Source organism: Rissa tridactyla, chromosome 9 (assembly GCF_028500815.1).
Source record: "Rissa tridactyla isolate bRisTri1 chromosome 9, bRisTri1.patW.cur.20221130, whole genome shotgun sequence".
Taxonomy (NCBI): Eukaryota; Metazoa; Chordata; class Aves; order Charadriiformes; family Laridae; genus Rissa; species Rissa tridactyla.
In genome coordinates this window covers 27,040,856-27,055,637 of record NC_071474.1, presented here as the reverse complement: position 1 = coordinate 27,055,637, position 14,782 = coordinate 27,040,856, and the positions used below count along the sequence as shown (strand labels likewise).

Here is a 14,782-nt window from a genome sequence, read left to right as displayed (position 1 = left end):
GCACGGGAGAGGGGGAGACGGATGGCAGGGCTCAGCCCACTGATGTTCCTTAAGGGCCTACCAGGAATTTCAGAGTATAACCTTTGCTCTGAGTTTTTATTACTTGCCCCTTCTGACCAGGGGAGAGGGCGTGCTGCAGCACGCTGCGGGCTGGGCGGTTCCTCTGGAGCTGGTGCCAGGGTCCCTGGCAGCTCTGGAGCCAGTGCCACTCAGCTGCTGAAGCACTTGACTGTCAGTTGCTTGGTGTTCCCATCTCCAGCTCCTCATCTTCCTCCTCTGACCAGCTCAAGCTGTCATCTGAGTCCTCCTCCTGCGCTGCCCCAGGCTCCCCCGTGTTGGCAGCCTCCTTCTCCTGCTGCTCGCCACGGGGCTGCGACCCGCTCCGGGGGAGTTCCAGCCTGGCCCAGGAGCCAGGGCTGGCTTTGCAAAGCGTGATCTCCACCTTGGTTGGGACCATGCTCACAAAGCTCTTCTCTATTTTGATGACCTAGAGAGAGGGAAAGGCGCTGCGAGCTGGGCAGAGGACGGCAGGCAGCACACGCTTGTCCTTCCCCTTACTGGCAGCCCCTCCTCACGTGCCCGGAGACAGAGCAGGATGGAACCTGGGCTCCAGCTGATCTTCACGGTGTTCTGTCCCAGCAGCAGCGCGGTGCTGGTGCAGTGCTCGGGAGAGCCCGGCCAGCTGCAGCCACGAGCACAGCCGCAGTGCAGCCGTCTCCCCGGGGCAGCGAGCTGCGCTGAGGCACGGGCATACCCACCACTGGCAGCACGCTTGGCTGCCCGCGGGCGCCAGCAGCACGCACCAGAAATAAAGGCAAGAAAAGCTCATGCAAATTCCCCAGTCTCACTGCTCCTCCCCAGCTAGCCAGCAGCTGCAGAATCGGAGAGCGCGTGTCTCCGCAGGATCGCCGGCACAGAAGGATCGCACAGGGAGACAAGGACCTGCCGGGCCCAAAAGACCCTTTGGGACAGTCTGGGACCAAACCCAGAACACCTACAGAGCCAGCAGCAACATCCAGCTCCGCTCCTAGTCCAGGACTGATTGGTGCCACCACTGGCAGCCTCCAAAACAGCCCTCCTTGCAACTCCTAAGGCATTTTCTAGCAGAGGAACACTTTTAGGCACGCTTTCTCAACGTTAGGTTAATGGTTAGACTCGATGATCTGAAAGGCCCCTTCCAACCTAGACAATTCTGTGATTCTATGAGATGGCTATAAATGCTGGCACCTGGCAACCTGTCTCTCAGACTATCCCAGCAAGAGCAAGCCAGTGCTGTGGCAGCATTTAAGAGAAAGTAGTCCGGGTGCCTCAGGTAGTGCACAGCAGTCAGATGGGTTGTCCTGGGCTGAGCAACACAGGACTAATTTATCTTCTAATGCTTGGGAAAAACTGCATTTTTAGAAGACTCTAGTGTCTAAATTTGGGAAAATATTTACTTTATAGCCAGCTGTGGTGTGTGGGTTTCAAGGTCTCAGGGGTTTCGAGCTCCCCAGATACAGGGACGAGGAGGAGCGAGACCCGGGCACTTGCCCCAAGCTGCCAACAGGGTTATTTCACACCATGAACAGCACATCCAATAGACATTAGAAAGTTTGCTGAGGAGTTTCTCTCTCCCTTGCTGGCTGCCATCCTGAGCACTCCTTGTCCCAGTGCCGGAGCCCTGAGCCCTTCCCTTCCTCCCGCAGCCGCAGCACTCGCAGGGTCCCACATTGGCTGTCCCTGCGGGGAGTGACCGGCTCCTGCTGGGGAATGGGCTGGGGACAGTCCTTGTATATTTTATATTGGGATCAATAGTGGTTCTTTATTATTATTAATGTTTATTATTTAGTCTTATTCTATTCGATCTGTTTATATTTCAACCCTAGGGCTTCTTTATTTTTTTCCCCGATTCCCCTTCCCACCCAGGTAGGAAGGTGATAAAATAATTGTCTAAATGACAGTAAACTGTTGCGGGTTTCTCAAACTAACATGGGCACCAAGCCCAGGTGCAGTCCTGGCATAGCTCCCAGGGGATGCTACCACTATGGAATCAATAGAGAAAAACCTAATTTCATCATCAGCCTTTGCTGCTATAGAAAACCGGAGCTCTGGAGATAAACGGGTCCTCTCTGCTGCGACAGCCATGGTGGGCCTGTGTTCTCCGCAGGGCTTTGAGAGCTGGCATGAACTGCACCGAGGGAGGGACTATGAAATGGCTGTTTGTTCCACAGATGTGCCAGCCAGGGAAGAGATGGCGTCCCTGGGGCCGCAGCATTTCTATCTAATTTCTTCTCTAATACAGTCAAAATCTGCCTCATGCTCCATGCAGGGAAGGACTGTGCTGAAATTGCAGCAACAACCATCTTGCTGCTTTTTCAAAAGTCCGAGGATTCCTGACTATGAAGAGAGTCATTTTCCTTATGGGGAGCCTGTGTTTGGGGCTGCAAATGCTTCTCCCAGAGCACAGGCTGCCTCACAGCATCGCAGGCCAGCCCCACGCAGACTACTGGAGTAGGGAAATCAAAGCAAACAGGATCTTACCCCCCAGAGATCCATTTCCGCCTGGAAAATCTTATTCCCTTCAAAGATGACGTGAACCTCAAGCTGAAAGACCAACAGAAAATTGAGACCTGAGTGGGTAGCACAGCACTGCCAGAGCTCTTCCCCCCAGGCAGTGCAGCTGCCTTCCAGCACTGTAACGCATCCCACATCCCAGCGCTGGTGTAAGGCTCTGGCAATCCCCTCAGCACCCGGGAGCATTCCATCCCCTTCAGAGCATGCCTGGTTCACATCTGCCATCAGTCGAGGGATTCAAGGCCAGCAAAGCCACCCACTGAGGCTGAAAGCCACTGAGCCAGAGTGGCCGGGCAGATGCTGCGGCAGCAGCAAAGCCATCAAGCTCTCAGTGGACTCAGGGATGGCAGGTCGGCAGTGCCATCCCTGGCTGGAGCAACAGACCAAGCGGGCCATCAAAGAACACCAGGCACTGGGCCGGCTCCTCAAAAGCTGGCCTGTTGGCTCATCAAAATCGGTTGCCGTGAAAGCCTGCATCCCCAACCCAGCTCTGCTGGCCCCACTCACCACGGTGCGGTTGGCTTTCACGCTGCTCAGGGCGGGCAGGGGGTTCTTGGCGTAGACCGTCACCACCACCTGGCTGCTGGTTTGGTGCCAGTCCTGCCGGCATGACACCACCTTCTTGTCCTGCAGGGGAGAGGGACCCAACATGGCATGGTGTCTAGCCCAAGCACACGCCAAACAGAGGTGACGTCTGTGCCGGAGGATGCTCCTTTGCACATCTCCTTCACAGAGCACCAGCTGAGGTTGGCATCACCTAAGCAAGATCAAGCCCTGCCTTCCATGCAGGTTTTTGAGGGGAGGTGGTTTATGCAAAGCTGGGCAGCCCCTGCCAGGCTGTCCCATGCAACATAGGGCATCTGTGCTGTGCTTGGGGTTGCTCCAGAAGAGCGTGTTAAGACCAGAGCCATCCCCTTCTCATTCCAGAGTCATTCTGCAGTGCCCAAGTTCATAGACACTGGGCGCTGTCAGGGAACTCGGTCCAGAAGGCAATGCAGGGGCTGTTGCTGGACATGGATCATGCCACCACGCTAAATTTGTGAGATAGATGAAACTGGCCATGTTTCCCTTTTCTCCCACAGGACCCCCACCTCGTCCATGCCACAGGCACCTTTGGCCCCACCAGGCGTTTCTGAGCATCACCAGGACACAAGACCCCTGGCAGCCCTCAGTTTTGCCAGCCAAAGAAACATGCAGGAGGAAACAATGAGTGTGGTGAGACACTGGCCCAGGTTGCCCAGAGAGGTGGTGGAGGCCCCATCCCTGGAGACATTCAAGGCCAGGCTGGATGAGGCTCTGAGCAACCTGATCTAGTTGAAGATGTCCCTGCTGACTGCAGGGGGGTTGGACTAGATGGCCTTTAGAGGTCCCTTCCAACCCAGCACATTCTAGGATTCTATGATGCTATGAAACACAAAGCAGCTATGAAATACTAGCACAAAGCATCTGCATCATAACATCACAGTTCATTCACTGCAGCCTCCTTTATACACACTGTTAGGTTTTCTGCTCCAGGGCAAAGAACTGTACTCAGCACTGGTGAGGCCCCACCTCGAGCGCTGTGTCCAGTTTTGGGCCCCTCACCACAGGAAAGACACTGAGGGGCTGGAGCGTGTCCAGAGAAGGGCAACGGAGCTGGTGAGGGGTCTGGAGCACAAGCCTTGTGAGGAGCGGCTGAGGGAGCTGGGGGTGTTCAGCCTGGAGAAAAGGGGGCTGAGGGGAGACCTTCTCGCTCTCTGCAACTCCCTGAAAGGAGGGGGTAGCCAGGGGGGGTTGGTCTCTTCTCCCAAGGAACAGGCGATGGGACAAGAGGAAACTGCCTCAAGTTGCACCAGGGGATGTTTAGATTGGATATCAGGAAAAATTTATTTACCAAAAGGGTTATCAAGCACTGGAACAGGCTGCCCAGGGAAGCGGTGGAGTAGCCACCCCTGTAGGGATTTAAAAGCCGGGCAGACGTGGTGCTGAGGGACATGGGTTAGTGGTGCACTTGGCAGTACTAGGTTAATGGTTGGACTTGATGATCTTAAAGGTCTCTTCCAACCATAATGATTTTATGATGCACTTTCAGGGATATCCTGGGCTGCGCTGGTGCAACTTTCCCAGCTCAAACCTGTTTCCAGACAAGAGCTTTCCTGGGGAAACTTAGACACAGACACAACACCCGCAATATGGGGAACTGGGATCTTCTCCCCATTGTCCTGCCACAACACCATGTTGCAATGTAGATGAGGTCCCTCCTGGGAAGCAGTTGCGGAGGGAAAGCTTCATTAAAAACAAATTCAGATATCTGCAGTCATCTGTCAAAACTTTTGGGTTTTTTTTTGCAGGGCTTTTCCTGTGCTCAGCTGCCTGTCCCTTTGTGGCAGCCTGCAGCGCTGGCTACGCTGTGCCCAGGGCCAGCTCTGGCCTCGTTCAGCTTCCCATTGCACATCTGCCCGTTGGGCGTGAGAGCTGACACATTTTGTGAATGCAGGAGCCGCGTTTTAAACGGCAGATGGGTGAAGATTAGGCATTCAAACCCACAGAACCCCAGACTGGCAGGGGCGGGAAGGGACCTCTGGAGATGATCCAGTCCAACCCCCTGGCAGAGCAGGGTCACCCACAGCAGGTGGCACAGGAACACCTCCAGGCGGGTTTGGAATGTCTCCAGAGATGGGGACTCCAGCACCCTGCACAGTCATCTGTCGGTAATGATGAAAATTAATATTCAATGCAGAAACCCGTGTGAATGCAGAGCAAGGGAAGAAGCACTCCTTGGGTGCCAGTAATGTCACTTTGCTCACACGAGTCGCCCCCGCTGAGAGCCCCCTTACCGGCTTCCCGGTCCAGCAGTGCCGCCCTCTGCTGCAGCCCATCTGCTCCAGGAAGGCGCTGAAGTCCGTCGTTTTGACTCCACAGCAGCTCCAGTACTTCATCCTGGTGGGAGTGGGGTGACCTGAGTGGGGAGTGCCTGCGGGAGCGGGGACCACAGCGGGCTTTGGGGTGGCAGGGGAGAGCTGCTCAGGACCAGCGGCTCCCCCAGCCCGCCTGTCACCTGTGGGGGTGTCACCCACCACTGCACCAGCTGTGCTGCTGAAGCCACTCAGCCTTGCTATGCAGCACTGTGAGCCCTCAGCAGGGGCAGTTTTCTCCCCGGTAAAGCGTTGTTTCTTACCCCTCATGGAAGACAGGAACGCCTGGGTGGAAAGTACAAACCTCTGTGTTGCTCTCTGCGCCCTGGTAGATCTGTGGAGCGAGAAGCAGAGGAAAGTTTGGGCTGTGCCTCTGGCACAGCACAGCATGGTGCAGCCAGGCGTCTGCCCATTGGCGCCCATCCCTGTGTAAGACACAGCATGATGCCCAACATCACCCCTTCGCTGGGTCCAGCACCTGTGAGGCACTGGTCCCTGCTCCCTGCTGGCAGGGGAGCCACCCCAGCCTCGCCAGGACCCCAGTGTCATCCCTGCCACCCTGGCAGCAGCCCTTCCATGTGCCCTCTCCCAAATGCAGCCTGGTCCCAGCCTGGAGCTGGGCAGCGGCAGGACAGTGGGCAAGTTCGGACACCACAGAAACTTGCTCTGAGGTTCAAGGGGCTGTTTGTTCATCCTGTCTCTTCCCCTCCTTCCCAGAGCGTGCCAGTCTCCTGTCCTCATCCACCTCCTGCCTTTTGCTCCCTGCTTGCTCCCCTCTCTGCTGCTTTCCGAGCATGCTGGCCCTCCTGCAGCGCCGGCCCTCCTGCAGCGCCGGCCCTCTGGCACACGCATGGAGGCAGGCAGACGGTCCTACACAAGGTGGCAGCGGGACAAGACAGAGTGGGCTGTGCTGCATTAATTAAATGCAGGTGGGAATTATTCCATATGCATTTTACCTATATGCCCATATCCCAAATATGTTCTGTATTTCATTGCAAGCAATTAGCAGCAGTGAAATGCAAATGTACCACCAATCCAGGAATTCTTTTGCAGGAATGTGGCTGGGAGGCCAGAGGAACCGGCTCGGGATGACCAGGAGCACACGCGGCCTGTGGGCACTGCCACCTCCCACCCGTCTGGAACCCTGCCCCGCACCTGGTGGCCACTGGGAGACAAGCCCCCGCCCCAGACCTGCGATGCTGCCGGCCATGCGGCGCAGACTGGGCAAAGATGGGGCTCTGCCGGGTACTCACTGCCTTGCAGGCTGCGTTCTTGCAGGTGGTGCCAGCTCTCACCTGGACAGCCGCCTCCCCTGCGAGAGCAGCACAGCTTCACCCCGGGGCACGGGCCACACACGCCTGCCCCCAAAACCCCGCTGCCGCCAGCTCCCTGGAGTCGCACACCCAGCCCCCCAGCACAGCCCACCGTGCCGCGCTGCTGAGACGCAGCTCTGAGGGCTGGCAGGTGGCCAGGTGTGCAGCACCCGCCGTCCTGCGCTGAACCCGCCACGCAGCACCCCGTGCTGAACGTACCATGTGCAGCCCCGCTGCCATCCGTCGGCTCATCACTACCCGCACAACCGCTCTCAGGTGCCTCGTCCTTGGAGGACAGGTTCAGTTTCTCTAGTGCCTGCTCCAGAGACCTGGATACTTTAATCGGCAGCAGTTGTCTTGGCTCATCAGAGCTGGGAAACAGCAGCAGCAAAGGCCCAGTGGGTTGGTTTTTTTTTTTTTGCAACTTAAGTGTCGCTGCCTCTCCTGAGGAAGCAGCAGGGCAGGACACGTGCAGGAGAAGCGTCACAGCACGGTGACACTCTTAGCTAAGCCCATCTCACCTTGGTCTTTCCCGCTGCATCTTCTCAGCTGATTTTGGTCCTTGGATGATGAGCTCCTCCACTGGTTTGGCCTTCGGCTTGTCTGAGGTCTCCTCTTGTCTGAAAGGCTCCGGGGGCTTCTCCTTGCTGTGAAACCCCTTTGTGCATCCCTGAGCAGCAGAGGCAAGCCTGATGCCTGCTTTGCCCTCCCTAACCTGACGGCTGCTCCCAAACCCTGCAAGTTTCTGTGCTCTGGTGGCTCTGCGTCCTGCAGGGATGGGCTCTTACCCTGCACCAGGGCAGGGGCTGCATCTGCCGGGGCCAAGATGGTGTAGCAGCCTCACCAGAGCCACAGCAGACCAGTGCCTGGAGGGCAGCAAGAGTCTCCTGCACGTCCCCTGGCCTCTGCTGCCTCCTTCCCTCCCCCAGGCTGCTCAGACATTCACAGTTGTGCTGGTGCTTGGGGCATTTGTGTTCATCCAGCAGGATCCTGGTGGGGGATCCCAGCCCCTTCCAACAGCCTTGTCCGGGACCGCCTGCCCCACGCTTTGGGAGCAGCACCGTTGCTTGCAGGCTCCTCAGAGGTAGACAGGGAATCCCCTACCAGCAGGGCGAAGGGGGCAGCCTTGGTGCGGGATGGGGACGGGACAGGGTAGGGGCAAAGAGGAGAGAATGGAGGAGCAGAGGATGTATTTCGGCCGGTGGGCCGCTCACCTTTATGGAGAGGAACTCGGAGAAGTCTGTTGTGCGTTTCTTGCAACAAGACCAGCCCTAGCACCGGGAGGCGACAAACTGGTCAGGCACGGACAATCCCCCGCTGAGCACAAGGTCCCTCCCTGCAGCTGCAGCCCCAGCTCCTGCCCCACTCACCTTCAGGGCATCGTGGAAGATGGGGACGCCCGGGTGATACAGGCAGGAATCTGAAAAGGGAAAAGCAGGCAGAACCTTTCAGGAGGATCGATGCTGCCCACGAGCCACCCGTGACACCTGGCAGCTCCTGAGCCAGCTCCTGCTGCGTGGGCTGCCTGCGCTGGGCTCGGCTCAGCCCTGCCAAGGCCTCCGTGGCCGAGGCCGCAGACCGGGAAAGCAGTAAGCCTTCCCGCTCACCCCGGCGCAAGGCAGACGAGCCCACTTACCCTCGGCGTTGTGCTCTGGGTCAAACCTCTGCCCGCAGCCCTTGTTGTAGCATAGCGACGCCATAGCCCAGGCGTACTCGTGGCGTCCTTCACTCCTTCCCCAAAAATCCCATCAATCTCATCCCTGCCTGTGATCCTGCGTCTGCTTCCCCGCAGTTTCCAGCCCAGGCGCCGGGAGGTGGCTTTGCCTATCTTTGGAGGCAGCTGGAGGAGGGGGCTGGTAACCAGAGAGCAGGCTAAAGATGGACATAGCGGCTCGGCAGCTGACGGGACCTGGCGCCCACGTTATCTCGAAAGGCATTTCTGTCCTGCCCCTGTGCGCAGCAGAGGAGATGGGCGCCGTGGGGCGACTCTGCACCTGGAGTGGGCAGAGGACCCCCCAGTGCCCACCACCCTGCGCTGGCACCAACCTGGCGCTCACCCTCGGCTCGGAGCAACCTGCGACTCGTCTTGACCAACTGCTCTCAGTTTCTTTAGCATTTAGAGAAGCAGCTGAAAGTTTCCTGCAGAAGAAGGGAAGAGACTTCCTGGAGTCCCAAGGCTAAACCTGAGCTGATCTCCCCCAGCCCCAAAAGGCACAACCATCGGCGAGACAGAGGTGCCAGCAGACCAAAGCAACGTGTGTGGCCAAGACATCTTTCAATGTTCAACCTAGGGATGAGATCTGTCCTCTGGGAGATCATTACTGTCACAGAAAAAGAGCACAAAATGTTACGTGGGCCCCCCGTGCCCAGGAGGGGGTTGCTTGGACTCTCCACTCCCATTCCGGGACCCAAGGGTTTTCCTCTACAAACAAGAAACCTTCTTGAGATCAAAGGTTTTACTTAGTTCCTACAAGCATTGAAAACAGATTTTTTGCGGTTCCTGTTTGCAGACACAGGTGTTTCCTGGGTGCTGCCCTGACCTGCCGGAGCACACAGCACCTGGGGAGCATTTCTGCTCAGGAATCAGGTTTGACATAAGCCCTTGGCATTATCAGACAGAACAAAGGGCAGGTCCTGCAGGCAGCAGCTGCCCAGGTACTCCACTCAGGAGGGGCACCCACAGCAGCTGATGTAACCCCATCACTGTCCCATAACGTTTATTTAACCTAGTTAATTCCCCCACGACAGCCTGCAGGATCTGCTGGTGCTCCAAGGGGATCTCCAGAGTGAGGATGAATCCTTACCGAAATTCTGGAGCTTACCAGGCAAATGACTCCAGACTCATTTCACGCTGCCCTGCTGCTCCACCCCTAGCCGAGTTCTGCCATCCCCACCCTGAGATGCCCCAGACAGCAGCAACCTCAGGCTTTTCCTTGTCATCTTGTTAGCAAGGAAGACGGCCCTGCTGGAGGGGAGGACACATGTCACCATCACCATCAGGCTGCCTTATAAACCCACATCCAACCCAAAAGCAAGGAGGGAAAGGTGAGGGCACTGGGGTACCGTCACACCAGCATGAGCCACGTGGCTTCAAGCTGATGCCTCCCTCAAAGGACTGCCGTGCCTCAAGACACAATAAATGACGCAACGGTCCCAAAGGTGGGTAAAAAACTGCTGCTGGCATCCAGAGCCTGTGCTCAGGCGGGAGGAATCACCTGGGACCCGGGAAGCCGGGCAGAGCCCTGTGAGGGGGCAACTGGCTGTCCTGAGGGGCTGAGCAGAGCTATAGGGTTTCAGATCTCCTTGTCCTTTCTATGGGCTGTCAGCAAGGCTGCAGCTGTCGCCATCCCATGCCAGCGAGAATCCAGAGCTCAGGTTACCTCGCACGCCTCGGAGAAAATGCCAAGAGGATGCTGCGGCTGACCCACACTCTGAGGCTTGTGGCAAAGGGACCAGCAGGTAGACAGGGGTCTGCGGCCCAGCAGAGGCCCCCTGGCACCCGAGGGGCTGCAGCAGCACCGCTCTGCCCTCACTCCGCTGCTGCGCCCCCGCAAATGTCAGCAGGGAGCACAGCACAGCCATCTACCATAAATTGGGGTGTCCACAGCTCCCCGCCCAAGGGGAAGCTCCCCAGGGAGGACAAGGCGAGGGGGGAGACAGGTACGAGACATCCACCATGAAACAGAGAAGAGCTCCAGGGCAACTGCTCAGTCGGCCACCAGCAGAACTCAAGGCCCTGCTAGAGGCGGTGCTTTAAAAATTAGGAAAAAGAGGAGATGGGGTTCAGGTGGTGGCAAAACTGCACATCCACCACACAGCATCTAGTTTAAAGCTGTGTCTTCTGGCAGTTGCTTTTAGGCCACAGGGCTGCGTTGCTGGGTCCGGCCTCCTCCGTGGCAGAGCTCCAAGTGAAGCAGAAGTCACCACGTGAGCCAGCCGAGCAGGGCTGGTTGTGGCCAACGCATTTGAAACAGCTTGCAAGGAACGGGCCAGCTGAGAATTAAAAATAAAGCCTCTTTGGTTTACGTGCGCTCAGTTTGATATATAACAGAACAAAAAAGGAGGCAGGAAAAAAAAAAAAAAGGACCAAATGATTCTCAAACCCAACTTAACGTGTTTGCCCTTGAACGATCAGGGTCAGCATAAAACAGCCCTGGGGAGAACATGGTGGATGCCCCCAGGCAGAGAAACGCAGCTAACCCCTCGCCTTTCAGGCGTTTGGGGTGCTCTGTGGAGCCAGGGTAGTGGGAAGAGAGTGCATTTCTAAAGCATGGAGTAGCTCCTCCATACAAAAGGCTGCTTAGGAGAAAGAAAATCCCTGACATACGTATTACTGCTACGTATAGTACACAAAGCTAGTAGGCAGGATTCATGTTTTAGTTCTTTGGGAAATAAAACCTTCCCCATAAGAGCGTGTGCTGCGTAATTCTACAACAACACTTCTGCCTAGCCGCTCTTCTTCTGACAGCACTGCTCAGGGGTTACGTACGGGCAGTCGACATAAAGTCATAGAATTGTCTAGGTTAGAAAGCATCTTTAAGACCATCGAGTCCAACCATCAGCCTCACACTGCCAAAACCACCACTAACCCATGTCCCTCAGCACCACGTCTACCCGTCTTTTAAATACCTCCAGGGATGGTGACTCAACCACTTCCCTGGGCAGCCTGTTCCAATGTTTGATAACCCTTTTGGTGAAGAAATTTTTCCTGATATCCATCCTAAACATCCCCTGGTGCAACTTGAGGCAGTTTCCTCTTGTCCCATCGCCTGTTCCTTGGGAGAAGAGACCGACCCCCCTGGCTACCCCCTCCTTTCAGGGAGTTGCAGAGAGCGAGAAGGTCTCCCCTCAGCCCCCTTTTCTCCAGGCTGAACACCCGAGCTCCCTCAGCCGCTCCTCACAAGACTTGTGCTCCAGACCCCTCACCAGCTCCGTTGCCCTTCTCTGGACACGCTCCAGCCCCTCAGTGTCTTTCCTGTGGTGAGGGGCCCAAAACTGGACACAGCACTTGAGATGGGGCCTCACCAGTGCCCTGTACAGGGGGACTGTCACTGCCCCAGTCCTGCTGGCCACACTGTTCCTGGTACAGGCCAGGATGCTGTTGGTCTTCTTGGACACCTGGGCACACTGCTGGCTCATACTCAGCCAACTTTCAGCCAACACCCCCAGGTCCTTTTTCCCCGGGCAGCTCTCCAGCCACTCTGCCCCAAGCCCATAGTACTGCATGGGGTTGTTGTGACCCAGGTGCAGGACCTTGTTGAATCTCATACCATTGGCCTCGGCCCATCAAGCCAGCCTGTCCAGACCCCTCTGCAGAGCATTCCTACCCTTCAAGCAGATCAACACCTTCCTACCCTCGAGTAGACACCATCACCCAACTTGGTGCCCTCTGCAAACTTACTGAGGGTACACTCAGAAAAAGGGCAGAGCAGAACCACAGTGCTTGTCCAAGAGGTCTGCACTGATCGTACTCAACAGCTCAGAGAACAGGTTTGCAGAAGACCAGAAAACCATCAGAAATTGGCACATGGGCAATCTTTGTCTGTCCATTCAAGAAATCCACACTTCTGCAGCTTGGGTTATTGCAGGGCTATTGTCCCAGTGCTCCAGTCTCACTGAACCATTACACCTTCAAACTGGAATCAGCTGCCCAGCCGATGGGGTTTTTCTCCCTGTAGTTCAGGCAGTCTCTTGTTCCTAGAGACAATTTTGTCTCCTCAGAGCTGAGCTGCTGAAGCATCCGATTTACTCTGGTGCTTGCTCTGAAAACGCACGCAATATTCCTCACCAGGAAGGACACTTTGGTCCTCAGCAGGATATAGTCAAAAAAGAAGAGTTCAGTCTGCTCCTGAGTTTTCTTGTCATTAGCTGGCATCCATAATAAAAACCTGCTGCCTGAAATAGCCTGAGTTGGCAGGGAGCATGGGGTTCTTACAGGTTTTCCTTTGGAGGCCACCGTGAGCTCAGGTAGAGCAGGGAGGCCAGGCTGGAGTGCGGGAAAGTGTCCCAAAGGCAGTGTTGTGCCTGGCTGAGCTCCCTGCTTTCTTCTTCTCCTTTTGGCTACCTCTGGCGCTCGGCTGACTCGCCAGGAAGACAAGGAGGTAGCTGAGCCAAGACCAAGACAGAAGAGGGAATGTTGGCTTCTTTCAACAAGGCCTCAGGAAATCACATCTTCCTTCTTTCAGCTCTCCCACTGGAGAAGTACTTAGCATGTTTCACCACTTGTAGCTTTGTGCGATAAATGACAGCTCCTAGTGAGATGCACCGTGCCAGAAAAAAAAAAAGAGGAAATGTTTGTCTACTGCTTTGATGTGACAAAATTACCCAGGTACCACTTGGATTTTTCAGGTTTATCTTTGATTACTGCAAATGCAGTCACTGCTGTTTAAGGGGAAGCTGTGTAAAGCACAACTTGTAACTTCTGAAGCAAATGACAGGGGTTTAAAGCTAAGAGCGAAACAATAAGAACCATACTGCTTGTCAGTCCTTGGTCTGATGTGAACTGATACTGCGCGAGTGCATTTTAAACAAGCTGATCAGACATGACAGCAAAAGGCAAGGGTGCCTCTTCACCATAGTGAAAATACTTCGTTAGTTGACAACTACATAATGGCAGGGATCTGGAAAAGCATGCGGAGGAGAGCATTCCCTTTGGCATGCTGGCTGAACCTCAGCGTGTCACAACAGTGCTTGCGCGGAGTCCGGCCTCCAGAGCTGCACTCACCACCTTATGCAGGCAGGGCCAGCGCCGACAGCACACACTAACGTGCTTCCACACACTCCAGCCTCTGGAAGTGCCCTGGAGCGAGGCAGCCTCGCCTGCTCCTGTGCCTAGCCTTAAATGCTTCCGCACAACAAGCAGGCCCTGGTGCCGTGTCCTCCCACGGCACGCCTCTGAAAACCTTAGGAATGGTTTGCTTTACAATTCCCTCACTAGAACCTCAGTCACAAGCTTTCAGTCGCCTCCTTTAAAGCAAATGAGAATAGCTACCTCTAGCATTCACACCAGGATGTACTTTCAGTTCTCTTTCTTTGCTGTCACTGGATATTCAATTTTCCCCTCCTACCGGTCTTGCTAGATGGACTTTGAGCAGTGCTGAATCCCTCCTTCACCGGGATTTTACACACCCTGCTACTATATCCCTTTTCCCCCCAGGGAAAGGCAGTTATCAGACCCATCCTTATCTGACACCTGACTAGGACTGAGGCTGCCGCAGAGTACTGCTGAACATCTGAGCTCTGTTTCCCTTGGGCAGCAGCTTCTCTTTTGACTGCTCACACCAAGCAAGCCAGCTGAGCAATGGGCAGGAGAAGGAGAGACAACACAGGCACCTGGATGCAACTTCAGTTTCCTCTGATGTTTCACACTTAAACGATGTAGTTCCCAAACGCTCAGGGCATTAGCGAATGTCTGCCAGCCACGTTCCAGACACCAGCCACAAGAACAGAGGCATCCTCTCTGCACGACAACAGAAAAGCCAATCATCATTCTCACAGACTTATTTGAGATTTTGCAATATTTAGCCATCTTTGCAAAAGTGCCAGGTGAAAAACATCACCAGACTCTTCATACTGTACCTAACGGGTAAGTCGCAATCCCCCTGATAATCACCATTAAATACCGTATCACCGCAGCAAGCCAGCTACTAGTGCTGATGCTTTCAAATGCGAAAAACAAAACAAGTAAAAGAGAAAAGAGCATCAGCTGCAGTCTCTCTTCAATACAGCTTCTCAATCATCCCATTCCAGGCTAATTATAAGCCATCAAGTGACAGGGGTAAACCAATAAAGCCTCCAGTGATTATTTCATCTTTGCCTGCTTAAGAGTACCTACAGGACCAAACCCTAATTTTTTAAGATTATTTCCTTGGTAACATTAGGCATCTGAAAACGTTTTCATCTTCCCCGTTATGTCACAAGTCTGTAAGACAGCTCCTTCCGCTCTTCGGCTGTTAACTCATTCTCCCTCCCCTTCCCACCTAAATTTCTTCCTAAGCTTCCCCCCTCCCCAGCCTCAAGAGC

General features: G+C 55.2%; 1 protein-coding gene across 2 annotated transcripts; it reads right to left on the bottom strand.

Moving 5' to 3' along the window:
- Positions 1-67: 67 nt before the first annotated feature.
- ITGB1BP2 (integrin subunit beta 1 binding protein 2) lies at positions 68-8,595 on the bottom strand. 2 transcript variants are annotated; one of them, XM_054215239.1, is made up of 11 exons: positions 8,397-8,595; positions 8,131-8,180; positions 7,975-8,031; positions 7,282-7,430; positions 6,980-7,131; positions 6,743-6,759; positions 5,711-5,781; positions 5,370-5,472; positions 3,061-3,180; positions 2,521-2,583; positions 68-487 (listed from the first exon to the last, which is right to left on the bottom strand). In XM_054215239.1, the coding sequence occupies exons 1-11, from the start codon at positions 8,458-8,460 to the stop codon at positions 233-235; spliced, it is 1,101 nt and encodes a 366-aa protein (XP_054071214.1). In that variant the 5' UTR covers positions 8,461-8,595; the 3' UTR covers positions 68-232. The 2 variants fall into 2 exon arrangements, with proteins under 2 accessions (XP_054071214.1, XP_054071213.1); XM_054215238.1 differs by having other exon boundaries at positions 6,701-6,759; positions 8,397-8,589.
- Between the last annotated feature and the right edge of the window lie 6,187 nt (positions 8,596-14,782).